Source organism: Emydura macquarii, unplaced genomic scaffold, assembly GCF_026122565.2.
Source record: "Emydura macquarii macquarii isolate MOO-44397 ecotype Brisbane River unplaced genomic scaffold, CSIRO-AGI_Emac_v2 contig_2473, whole genome shotgun sequence".
Lineage (NCBI taxonomy): Eukaryota > Metazoa > Chordata > Testudines > Chelidae > Emydura > Emydura macquarii.
The window spans coordinates 24,645,361-24,658,354 of NW_027132610.1; the positions used below are offsets into that span (position 1 = coordinate 24,645,361).

A 12,994-nucleotide genomic window follows, 5' to 3' on the forward strand; every position below is an offset into this window, starting at 1 on the left:
ACAATAAACGTAGTTTGGTTAAAAAATTCTCAAAATACTTTTAAATGAAAGGTTAACACTACTAAATAAGCTAATTCTGACATAACTATTTAAAACTTAATTCTGTATTAAGACAAAGCTACATTTATCAATTAAATTATCATTAAAGTAGACAGCATTACTACATATGAAAAAGACAAAATATTATAATTTTGTTCCAAATACATGAAAATGTGTTTTCTTCAAATCAACTGATAAAAATAAACATCTAGATCAAAACCTTCATAATCAGATTATTCAATAGAAGAGGCAACAAAATAAGACTTCCATTGATATTTTAAGAAAATGAAAACATCTTTTTTTCCTCAGTACAGAAAACTTCAGACAAAATCTAAGTAGAACACTAAATCAAATCAGATCCTCCCTCACTCCCACGCAACAAAAAATGTCTCTCCTTGTGGGAATCAACAGACTACATGGTGCATTACAACAGTTTCTAGAAGTTGACAAGTGTGTGAGCACCTTAGGTAAGAGAATGTTGTTTTGGAAGTGCTGCTTCAATTTCTGGAACTATACAAAATGTTTTACAGTGAAAACCTTGTTTTCACATTCACATGAATGCAGACTTCATGGACTATATAAGCAGGGGGCTGGCTACAAGTAAAGCTTTCAGGAGTGCATAAAAGTGGCTTAGGAAGCCAAGTCCCATTTTCAAGTGAAATCAATGGGAATTAGGAATTTAACTGCTTACATGCTTTTGAAAATCCCAATAGAGGCCTATCTGCATCTTTAGGTGCCTAATTAGCTTTGAAAATCTAGCCCTTAGAAGCCTAAGTCTTAGTGAAAAAATCAATGGAACTTAACCTCCTAAGTGCCTAGAGTCACTTTTGAAAATGGGATTTAGGTGCTTTAAAATTTTACCCGATAACGTTAACTTGCTTTTAGAAAGATAAGTGAAATATTTATCATTCCAAATTATGATTTGCATTCAACATGAACAATGTGAAATGCAGCAATTTGATCTTCTTAAACAATTAGTCCAACTTACATAACTTGCCAATGAAAATTTTCCAAGACAAGACAGCTATCGTGTGTGTGTTCCACAAAGGGGACTCACTCCATAGTTGTGGCAATGAATAAATGTTTCTGGATTAACACCTATGCTCCCTCAGTCTGCTAGAAAATTATTTATTACTAATATTAAGTTATTATACAGGCAAGCATACCTTAACAATGGACAAATCTCTCTAACGGATAGATTTCTGTTGTCACTCAAATCAGTTGCTCTGGCAGAGATGTGGTATCAGATAATTACATCTGACAGATGTAATTTTCTAAATAAAAATACTACCAACCTCCTCTTTAAAACAATATTTCCTACCCTTGTAAACTTGGAACACATCTCCTCTGCATCTTTCACCATGTTTGCTCGGAGCATGTACTTCGCACATTTGGAGTTGATGAATCTATCTGCTGTATCCAAAGACTGTGCTTCATCCATCCATTTGGCAGCTTCCTTGAGATTACCTACATGCTGTTATGGAAAAAAAGTCAGTCAGTTATATTTCATTATTAAAGACGTGTTTGACTAAATATAGATGCTTAGAGCTATTAGTACTTAGATGTCAGGATTTATAAACACCTTAGAAATATTAAAGATAGATTTTAGTCTTTTTTCTTGTGGACTTTCCAAAATGACCATTCATCATAAGTTATGATGCTTTTACTCCATAGTCTAAACAAACTGGAAAGTGTGTTTACTTTTTCTGATTGACAAAACAGAGTGTCAAATAAAAAGCAGAACAAAGGATTATTCCCCAAACCAGAAAATCACACTATCAAATCTTATAAAAATTTAAACGAAGTAAGGGACCTCTCACAACCTAAAATGCGACATATTTAATTCAACTTTTTACCTTGTAAATTTTTGCTTTTAAATAGAACAGTTCTATTAATGTTGGAGTGCTTGCAATTGCAGCATTAATGTAATCCAAGGCCAATGAACACTGGCCAAGTTTGTCAAAGTGCTGTGCCAAGAAATAACGAACCCAAAGTAGTGTCGTTGGGGGCTCCTTCTCTCCATTTTCTGTAACAAAACAGATATAAAATTACAGTGGCCAATAAGGTTGAAGACTTCATTTAGGGAAAAACAAAAAAACTTGACAAATTCAGCAAATATTTGCTAAATTGTTTTCATTTGCAAAAAGGTAGAGATATAACTATTCTCTGGCAAAAGGCAGCAGCACTCCAACAATTATTGATAACTGTCAGGACAGGGATTAGTAACTGAAATGTAATTTTAATACATCTATAGAAACTTACCATATGGACTAAAAAAGTCAGAAGTTTTCAGAGAGACTTCGTAACCAGTAACAAGTTCTTGAATTATTTCTACCTATATATGAAAAATATAAATTTAAAGTTTGCCTTAAAATACTATAAATATTGGAAAAAGGATCAAGTTCACATTTTTACAGTTAAAGCATATCACTAAAAATACACTGAAGCAGTGTTTAAGGAAATACACTAAAATAGAGACTTAACTGGGAAAAAAATATTGGATGGATCATGAGTGCATTATAGAAACAGCAATTTCTGTTCCTCACCACTTTCACAAGATACTTTTTGTTCACCCATTGTAGCTGTTCTACATTTTTTTCCACTACGTATTCTTGACAATGACCTACTAAACTCAATTAAGTGTACTTGATCAGTCTCCCCTCTCAAGTGCTGCTTAGGAAATTATTTTAGGTACCTCCATTTTTGAATGCCCAATGTGAGACAACTTGAAGAGGGTTTGTTTCTGAAGTAAGCGTCTCAATGATGAAAGGTGGAAAGAGTCTCTAAGTGACTCGCTGACTGAGTTCCTGTGAAATAACTACATGAACACTGCTGAGATTGTGTTATTAATGATGCTAGGGCAGTCAGAACCTTGGATATGACTTAGATTTAAAAATCTAAATAAAGAGGCTTGATTTTAAGAAGGTTGATGCTCAGCACTTTCTGAAAGTCAGGCCCCTTAAAGTCTCAAGTTGGCCACCCAAAAGTTGAGGCACCTGAAATCAACAGTCTCTCTTGAAAATGTAGACTACAATTTTAAATTTGCATTGTACAATCTTGACACAAATAATACACACACTCTTTGTAAGTAGTTATGTGTCATATCATAAGCACCAATTGATTCTATTCTGGAGCAGATGACTTGGCAATGCAAAACATCTGTTACAGAATGCTTTAAAATTCTTTTAGCACAATTCATTGTTTTGTAGCTAGGCTAACTGAAATTAAAATTTGCCTTTCAAGTCACACCAAGTATCCAATTTCTCAAGGGAACAAGAATAGGAATTAAGATAAGCAGAAACAATTATAAGATGCATATAAAATATACTATATGCTCAAAAGCACTTAAAATTGGGACTGAGCATGGTGCATACAGGTGGGAGAACTCTATGGAGCAGTTACATAAATGTATTAGATTTTCATCTGGATTATTACATGTAAAATGTGTTTAGTGACCACAATCTTGTCTCTATGTAAAACAAAATAATTACTTAAGGTAAAAGAATAAAGGATGGAAAAACCCTGCAAAATTTTCAAGATTTAAATCTAATGAAATGTGTAACATTTTAAAGACATACTTTAAAATTATGAGAAGTAAAACAGGAAACTAAAGGTCACTCCATAAAACCAAAGGAAGTGGTCATAAGGGCATATCTTATTAAAATAGGTACCTATTTACCTATGACAAGCAATACCAAGTAATATTTTTTTAAGTAAAGTATTTCACATTGTATCTAAGTCCCATGAAGCCATTGTAAACTCTTCAAAAGAGGTTATGTTAAAGAATGATCATAAAAAGTTTTGGGAAAGCCTCAACAGAAGTCTTTTTTTGTGTTTGTTTTTTGTTTAAAACTAAACAAAAACAAAATTGATTAAATTTAGTACTTACATAGTACATAGACCAGCACAAAAACTAATTTCATTTTCAGAGACTGCTAGGACATGTTAAACTATTGATCAAACTATCTATTGAATACAGAGTTAATATAATTACATTGTTTATTACAGCAGCTGGTCAAAATAAGTTGCACTCTTGATTCAGTGATTTAGTTAAACATCATATGACTAATATATTCAAGTAAAAATATTGAATATTTTACTTTATGAAATTATAAAGGAGAGCAAAGAACAAAAGAAAAACTGAATATAGTTTTTTAAAAGTTACCAGTGTCTAACAGCATTTCATTTTGTGAAGTACTTAAACGATATTCGTTTATCAGCCACGATCACCAATTTTAATTAATGTCTTCTCAATTTTTTACAGCAAGTAAAGTCTCAATAAGTATTTCTACTGTATAAACACAAAAGATTAAAAATTTAATACTGTATTCTTCAATATAGTTTTCAGGAACAATCAGCACAATTAACATTTTAGCATTGATTTTAAGCTCTACCTTCTGATTTTGTAGGATATAGGGTAGATGTATCTACATTTTCTTCTTAGAAAGACTAACTGTTCACTTCTATTTTCTTGTATGATAATCACATCTGTTCCAAATTGTTGGGACTGAGATTCTTCAATGGTAAGATGCATTAATTTCTGCATAATAGTTTGTGAAATATATAGAAGGATTGAATCTGTCTTGAGATTCACAATAAAAGGCGACAAAAAATTTCATGAAGGCATTTATTAACTAAACACACGAATGTGTGGTTAGTGCCATGCAGACACAGGCTATGTACACATTGATGGCAGCAAATTCACTGCCGTTAGATCGATCTTTCTGGATCGATTGACTGTTCAAAGACCCGCTCAATCGATCCGGAAGTTAAAACACTAAAACCATCCTCTCAAGTGGTGTAGTGCTGCGTCAACGGGAACCATTTCCTGTCATCACAGCACAGTGAAAACGCCGCACACAACGGACAGTTACGCACAGAGTAGCTTGCGTAACTCCCGTCAACTGCCACAGAATTCTCAGGTAAGTGTAGACCTGGCCACAAAGGCCTTCTCTACATTAAACTCCACAGTTTATGTCTTAAGCACCTAGCTGACAAATCTGCTCACACAGGGCAGAAGTTTTAGTTGTATTCATGCAAGTTCTATTTTACAACTTGTTGCTGTGCAAACTGAAATAAGGGGAAATAATTGAAATGGAATAGAAAGGAATGGATTTTTTCCACACTTTTCATTGCTGAAGCTTTTTCTCAACCTCTTTCTGAAGCTTGGAAGTACAAGACTCCTATTTTGTCTCTAGAGTAAGTCGTCCTGGCTGTTCTCCTTTTAAACCCCAATGAGTTAGGACTTGTTGGATAGAAAAAACTATCTGTTTTGTCTGAATTCCTACTTATTTGAGTTGATTTGTAAAACAATCATTTTGGCTGTAACTAGATATTTATTCACTGTGCTATCCTAAAAAGGAATACCTCTGAACAGGAGGAACAAACAAACAAACCCATCACTAGCAATGCAGTAAACACCTAGTCAGCATTTTAATCCTTACAAGTGAGCCTAGCACAGCTTGTAGAAAATAACTTTTACCATTTATTTTTAATTAAAGTTTGTCCTAAGTGTCAAAGTTAGTTATTAGCTCTACTTCACCGTTTCTCAAATTGTGGTTGGTAATCACAGATATTTCACAAAATACTTGATAGTCCACAAAGCTGGCTGGTCATATGACATTCGCTCTCCTTGTTTCCAACTACTAAGTCACATTAAAAGACTGCTGAAATTAAATGCTTGCCTAGTATTTCTTCCCGTGTAAAATACTGGGATTTATGTCACAAATGGCAGGGAATGTAGTTCACAAAACAATCTCTGTATCAGGAGTTGGTCCACACTATATAAAAGTTTGGAACCCACATTCTACTTAATTCCATAATATTTATATGCCGGGAAAATAACATGCAACTAAGTCAGCACTGTTAGTTCTTTAACTCCATACCACTTACAACTACTGTTTATGAACAAGTGACTTCCCTGTTCAGTAAGCCCAACTCCAAAGTCTTTCCAACTATAGATTACATCCAGTGCAGTCAGATACTTTGATTTTAACACTGTGAAAAGCATGGCTATCTATAACATCTTCTTCACCATGGGATAAGTCCTTCAGGACTCTTACGGTAGGTGTCAATACTAGGACATTTTGTACCAATTTTCTAGCAACATCACAAACTCTTTTACATAGGGTGCAGCACTACTGTCATGGTGTAAGTCAGTCCTAGTACACACATTTTGAAATGCAGACTGGACCATTAACTAGGTATATGTAAGTGGTTTAGCCAGTTCTATTTTCTCTTAGGTATCTGTGTGTATGGACATATCAACAAGCTCTTCTCCACAAGTTGTAGGGGTCCACTCCATGTGCCCGAGTTTCAGGCAATTTCTACAAGGCTTTACTGGTTACATAATTAGGAAGCACTGAGGTTTAAGTTTCTCAGAACTTCCTATTACTGAACACTAGAAGTTTTCTTACCATCAGATAGTGCTCCACTGGTATTAGAATGGGTAGAAGTGATAGTGTGGACAGATGACAGTAGTAAAAACACTTGTGACTTGTTTACATCAGCAATTCCAAGGGTGATACTGTTACGATATCGTCCAGAAATCCCAGTTGACTGAGAAATGCAGAACTCATTCAGATTCTGAACAGTATTTCTAGTGTCTTAAATTACATATGACTGGACTTCCTCCTGGGAACTGTCATAAAATGGCAGCTCCTATAGAGAGTCTCCAGCACCATTCAATTATAGAAATACTGAAAAACGTGACTGGGGTTTCTACATTTTGAAAAATCATTTAAAAGTACATTTAGTATACATTAAATTTAGTACCTAGAGTATTATAACTAATCACTGGTACTTATGCTCAGGCTTGGTCTACACTTAAAATTTAGATTGACCTAGTTATATTGCTCAGGGATGTGACAAAAATTCATGTCCCTGAGCTCCATGGTTAAGCTGACTTAAAACCCAGTATAGACATGTTTAGGAAGACTGAAGAATTCTTCCATCAACTTAGCAACATCCGCTCATGGAGGTGGATTACCTACATTGCTGGAAATATCCCTCCCATAGGAAGCATCTACACTATGGCGCTACAGTGGTGCCTGTAGAACTTGTAGTGTAGACACAGACTCTCACACAGTTACAGAGGCTAACTAATATAGATGCATTACACGTGAAGCAGAAACAACACCTATATTAAGGCTGCCTAACAATTCCCATTATAAACATGAGTTCAATTGTTTATAATTTAGCACACCTTAATTGATTAGGTTGGGATTGTCCATGAATCTTCCATGAATCCTGGAATTCAGTTTATTTTTTGGAAATTCAACCAGTGTAGCCATTTCCAAGAATGTTATTGAAAAGTTTTGTAATGTTAATAAAAAAACAAAAAACAAAAAAACTGTTCAGACTTAAACAGCAACCACCACTACCACCCCTTTCTTGTGCCTTGATGCAGTAACTTGAAATTTTGCAGGTGGATAGTCCATGGGTCAAACTGGTGCTTTTTACTGTATTACTGTCCCCATAAAAATCCTTCCAGATTTGGTCAAGTTATAAACTGCAGGGGGGGAGGGGGGGGGAGGAGGAGGAGGAGAGAAGAATCACCATTTGCACATGAGCTGCAGAACTTAAGAGGCTCTCTCTTTAAATTTCTGAGTGTTCCAACTATGATATGCATGGTCCCAAATGCCATTGATTTTTCCTCCATAGTTCTAAAATGACCACACACAACTGGATGGGGACAGACAAAATCTTCCTCCTGCTCTTCCTGTCCCTTCAAAACACCATTCTGGCCAAGAGGAAATGACATTGCACTGGAAACCAGGAGACTAAGTTCAAATCTCACCTCATCTATTGACTGGTGTTAAAAATTCTATGTACTTCATAGCACTTATTAATGAGCAAGCACTCATATCAGTACCTTAGAAGAAGGGGCAAATATATGATCATTAAATTCTGGCACTGCTTGATGCATAACTAACTTCTTACATTCCTATTTCTTACACTTTCAGAAATTACCCCATTCTTCTCATAAAGAATATAGTTTTAAAGTCAAAGATATTTTACATTTTGATATGAATGTTCAGTGATATTTATATCTAGTTAATAAGCCCACTTACCACTGAGTTCCATCCTTAAAATTCTAACCCAGGAAGTATACGGTTTCCCTAAAACTAACCTAATGAGATAGACATGAACAAAAGGCAGCTGAGTCCCTTGGTAGCTAATCTTTTATTCTATCTTAAAATGTAGAGATACTCAGAATGGAACTAAATGTCCTTCACTTCCTTATGTGATCTATCACTAGTTCATGGATGGCACCTAGTCACAAAACCTGGTTGCAGCTTCCCTTTCATTACTATAGCTATCCAAATCAAGGACAGACAAAGCCATCTTTCTTGTAAGAGGAAAAGAAAGGACTTCAGGGGAGACAGCCTACCTTCCTGTGTAGACAGCCTTATACCTTTTTTGAGACTTCTGAGGTTTCTTCCAGCCAGACATTTTCTCTCATCCAGTATTTCCTCACAGAGCCTCCATGTTTTTAACAACACAGAAATAGGCCACATGTGCTTCAATGGAATCAACGCACCTGCAACACAATCGATGCAAACCTTGACTAACTGAAGGTCTTCACTCCCTAGATTTTAACCTCACAGCTATAGACCACCATTGACTGGGGACCCAAAGAATACTTCTGAATATTGGTCAGGGAGATTAAAAAAATTGGAATTTGTTTTAGTGTCTGAGTTTTGTGTTCTCTCTTTTGCTTGGGGATGGTGGGAACAGAGAGGGGTGTTAAGAGTTTATTTCAAATACATTTGGGGAGCAGCCCATAGAATATGAAAATTCTTACATTTCAAGGTGTTGTTTCTACTGACAGTCATTTGCCTGCAGCAAAATCATTTGGCTAAGAGCTAGTCTTAAGTTCATTAGAAATAGTAACTGTATAAAGGCCCCAAATCCCATGTTCAATGTACTAGGACTGCTACGCAGATTTTTTTTTCTTCAAGACACCAAGGAAAAATTGAAGCTTCTTTTAGGTCTTGCTAACTCAATGCAGTATTTGAACTAGTGCAATATTTAGGCACTCAGATGCCATCACGATGAAGACAATATAAATACATAGCTACAAGTTTGCTACTATGCCATCACTAGTTTTGTGAAGGCAAACCTGGTACAATTTTAATACCCTCCACACACAATACAGTTACGCTTCTGAAGCTGATAGGTTGATTCAATATTGTAGAGAAGTCTGGATAATAAACTAATTACCAAGACACTGATAGTGCACTATAAAAGAAATATAAAAGCCTACAACTATAAAATCTTACTAAACAAATGGAAAAAACTACAAGACAGCTGCATTATTACCCTAAAAACAAATAAGACGCCATCAGCAACTAAAGTAGTCCCTCATTTATTGGATTAAAAGCTTTCAGATGTAATACTTAGTATCCACACACACTATATTGTACAGATATTTTCTTTCCCTGTAAGTGCCTCCTGCACACTCATTTGCATACACATGTCTATCATTAAATATTTCAAGTACTTTCTTCAAAAATCCTTATACAATAGTATATTCTTGAAATGGTGGCCTAATGATGCTCCATACAACACTGAAAACTTATGGTCATACTAACATTAGCTGGAAGTAAAAAATCCTATAACATCCTGGCCATATTTTGTTTATAAGAAATCAAATTGCTAGAGGAAACAGTGAAATCTTGTTAATAGGAAACAATTTCAGCAGTACATTTTTCAACCAGATTATTAATAGAAGAGCAAAGTGAAATAAAATCCCACCTCCACAAGAGATTGGTGAAGATGGGGAATGGAGGGATTATGGAAAATGAACAGAGTATCTTTTTAAATTACTGGCTCCAGAAAAAAAGGTCTCAGAATCATAGAAATGCAGGGCTGAAAGGGACCTTGACAGGTCATCAAGTCCAGTCCTCTGCACTGAGGTATGACCAAGTAAACCTAGATCATTCCTGTCAGGTATTTGACCACCCTATTTTTAAAAGCCTCCAGTGATGGAGCTTCCATAACCTCCCTTGAAAGTCTATTCCAGTGCTTATTTACCCTTACAGTTAGAAAGGGTTTCTTAAGATCTAATCTAAATCTCTCTTGCTGCAGTTTAAACCCACCAGTTCTTGTCCTACCTGCAACGGACATGGAGAACAATTTATCTCCATTCACTTTATAACAACCCTTAACATAACTGAAGGCTTACCAAGTCCCCACTCAGTTTTCAAGAGTAAACATAACCAGTTTTTTAACCTTTCATTATAGGTCAAGTTTCTTAAACTTTATATCATTTTTGCTACTCTCCTCTAGACTCTCTCCAAGTTACCACATCCTAAAGTGAAGCCTTATCAGTGCACAGTAGAGCGGGACAATTACCTACCATATCTTACATACAACACTTGTTAAAATGCCTATATAGGAGGGTCATTTGTTTGGTCAGCAGGGCTAGTGGTCTGGACCTCTGACTCTAGTCACTCTGTCAGTTTAATGGGGTCCCAGATAGCTGGCTTCCTTGATGGTAGCTTCTTGTCCTGCCTGTCCTGGAGCTAGGGATAAAGGAATCTGTGGTGGGTAGGGAGACGCAGGCCTCCTACTCCACTAGGTCCTTGCCCAGGGTCCTGAAAGCATAACAGCATGGGATGGCCTATTTTTCAGCCCACCTCCTGCTCATCTGCCCCTGAGCCACTTCCTACCACAAGCAAAGCCTCTGATTGGGGCATGGCTACTGTTAGGTTAAAGTCATGGACTTCAAACTCCCACAGTCTAGGGGCAGATGCAGATAATCTTCTAACTTTTTTAAGGTGAAGCTTCACAAAGCCCTGACTGGGATGATTTAGTTGGGGTTGGTCCTGCTTTGAGCAGGGGGTTGGACTAGATGACCTCCTGTGGTCCCTTCCAACCCTAATCTTCTATTCTATGATTCTGGTGCGCCTGCATGCAATTCTCCCTTTATCTTTGGTAATGTCAAAAAGGCAGATGAGGGATGAGTGAAGACTCCAGATGGACTATCTCGGTAGGGGCTTCTCCTACTGCTGTACAGCCAAGTTCCGCCATGAAATGGCTCCTTTCCCTGCTCCGAGGCTGCTGAAGCTCTCTTTAAAGTAGTCTTTTCTCCAAGGAGCAAGTTTGGCAGCATCTGACAGATGGAACTTTCCTGCCCAGTACTGTTCCAGCACTTCCCTTGTCTTGGCATTTGTGTTGGAGTCTGATACTGTGTGGGGGCCCTATGCAAATCGAGTCCTCATCATCCCTCAAGAAGTTGTCTGCATTTTTATTATGCTTACCTGCTTAATGAAGCATTTCAAAGCAGTTTGGCTGGGGCACTAAATACCATCACATTAGTTGTGGGTTATAGTCCTTCCTGGCAAGTAGCCACTTGAGAGGTGCATTATCTGTTACCAGGCAAAATGGCTTCCCCCATAGATAGTATCTTAGTGCCTCAATTGCCCACTTTGCGTCTATGGCTTTTTTCTCTATTACTGAATATGCAGCCTCCCAGGGAAATAGTTTCTGGCTGAGGTATAGAATTGGGTGCTCCTGTCCTATTTCTTGGAAAAGGACTGCCCACTGCACAACTTCTGAAGAGTGTCTGTAAGACTAAAGGTTTTTGTAAAGTCTGGATAGAATAGGACAGGTTCTCTCATCAGATGTTACATTAATGTCTTAGGATATGTCCTCACTGACGGCAGCAAATTCACTGCTGTCAGATCGATCTATCCAGATCGATTGAGCAACCAGTGAAGACCCGCTCAATCAATCAGGAAGTTGATGCAATAAAACCACCCCTTCAAGTGGCGTAGTGCTGTGTCGATGGAAATGCATTTCCCGTCAGCACAGTGCAGTGAAGACGCTGCGTAGAAGAGGAGTTACGAAGTTGCTGGGAGTTACGCAAGCTACTCTGTGTAGTTTGCGTAACTCCCGTTGGACTGACGTCGAATTTCCAGGTAAGTGGAGACCTGGCCTTAGTGAACTTCTCAGGCCAGTGGATCTTTCATAATGCTGGGTCCTTCACAAGGGTCTGTCAAGAAGACCATGATCGTGGTGAAGTCGAAGTTCATTTGCCTGTAATATATGGCTAGTCCTAGGAAGCACCATACTTGTTTCTTCCACGTGGAGATGGGGCATTCCTGCAAAGCCTGAATCTTCCCTACCTGAGGTCACAGACATCTGCCCTCCATTCTACAGCCCAGATAGATCACCTCCCAGCAGGACAATTTACACTTCAACTGATTCATTGTCAGCTCTGCATTTTAGAGGGCCTGTAAAGACAGCTGCAAGGAATGCCAGGTGGTTGTCCCAAGTCTTGTATACAACATCAATACACAATGTTGCATATTGGTCTCAATATGGTCTCAATATCTTGTTCATCAATCTCTCAAAGGCACCTGTTGCTCCATGCATGCCAAAGGGTGCATAGGAGGTGGGTTTCTGCTGTGATTCTGCACCTAGGAGGAGCTACCAACATCCCTTAGTCAAATCAAGGGTGGTCCTGTTCTCAGTAGCCCGTGCCTCTCTAAAAGTTCATCCACTCTCAGAAATGGGTTTACATCGAACTTGGACACAGCATTCACCTTTCAGAAGTTGATGTAGAACCTAGTCATTCTTTCCGGCTTGGGCACAAGGACGATCAGGTTCCCATTGATAAATGAAGGAGCCTTCCACTAACCCTAGATGCAGCATCATCTACAATTCCTTATGTATCATCTCCCACATGTGTCTCAATAGAGTTCTGAAGTTGTTGTGTACCTTTTTCCCCCAATTCAGTTTCCGTATAATGGATGCAAACTATGCATGGCTGGGTGCCATTGAGAAAACCTTTGCAAAGTTCTGGACAAGCTCCACCATTACTGCTTCACCAGTAGACATGCCTCATGGGTACCTCCTCTGGCTCCAGGGCTATGGGCACCTGAGGTCCTCGTTCAGGTTCTGGGAGAAATGGCATAATCAAACAGTCCCTCCCAGTCCTTCAATA

The 12,994-nt window shown here is 37.7% G+C and overlaps 1 protein-coding gene across 7 annotated transcripts in view; it reads right to left on the minus strand.

Annotated features, from left to right (window-relative positions):
• The window catches only part of NAA16 (N-alpha-acetyltransferase 16, NatA auxiliary subunit), a 104,091-nt gene that overhangs the window by 20,004 nt on the left and 71,093 nt on the right, over positions 1–12,994 (minus strand). For 5 of the 7 annotated variants that reach the window (XM_067563178.1, XM_067563179.1, XM_067563177.1 and 2 more), the window contains 3 exons: positions 2,302–2,374; positions 1,896–2,065; positions 1,361–1,513 (listed from right to left, as the gene is read on the minus strand). In XM_067563178.1, the coding sequence (XP_067419279.1) occupies positions 1,361–1,513; positions 1,896–2,065; positions 2,302–2,374 (396 nt within the window). Of the gene's footprint in view, positions 1–1,360; positions 1,514–1,895; positions 2,066–2,301; positions 2,375–4,258; positions 4,328–12,994 lie in introns of those variants that run through there. The other 2 variants (XM_067563182.1, XM_067563183.1) reach the window with 2 other exon arrangements.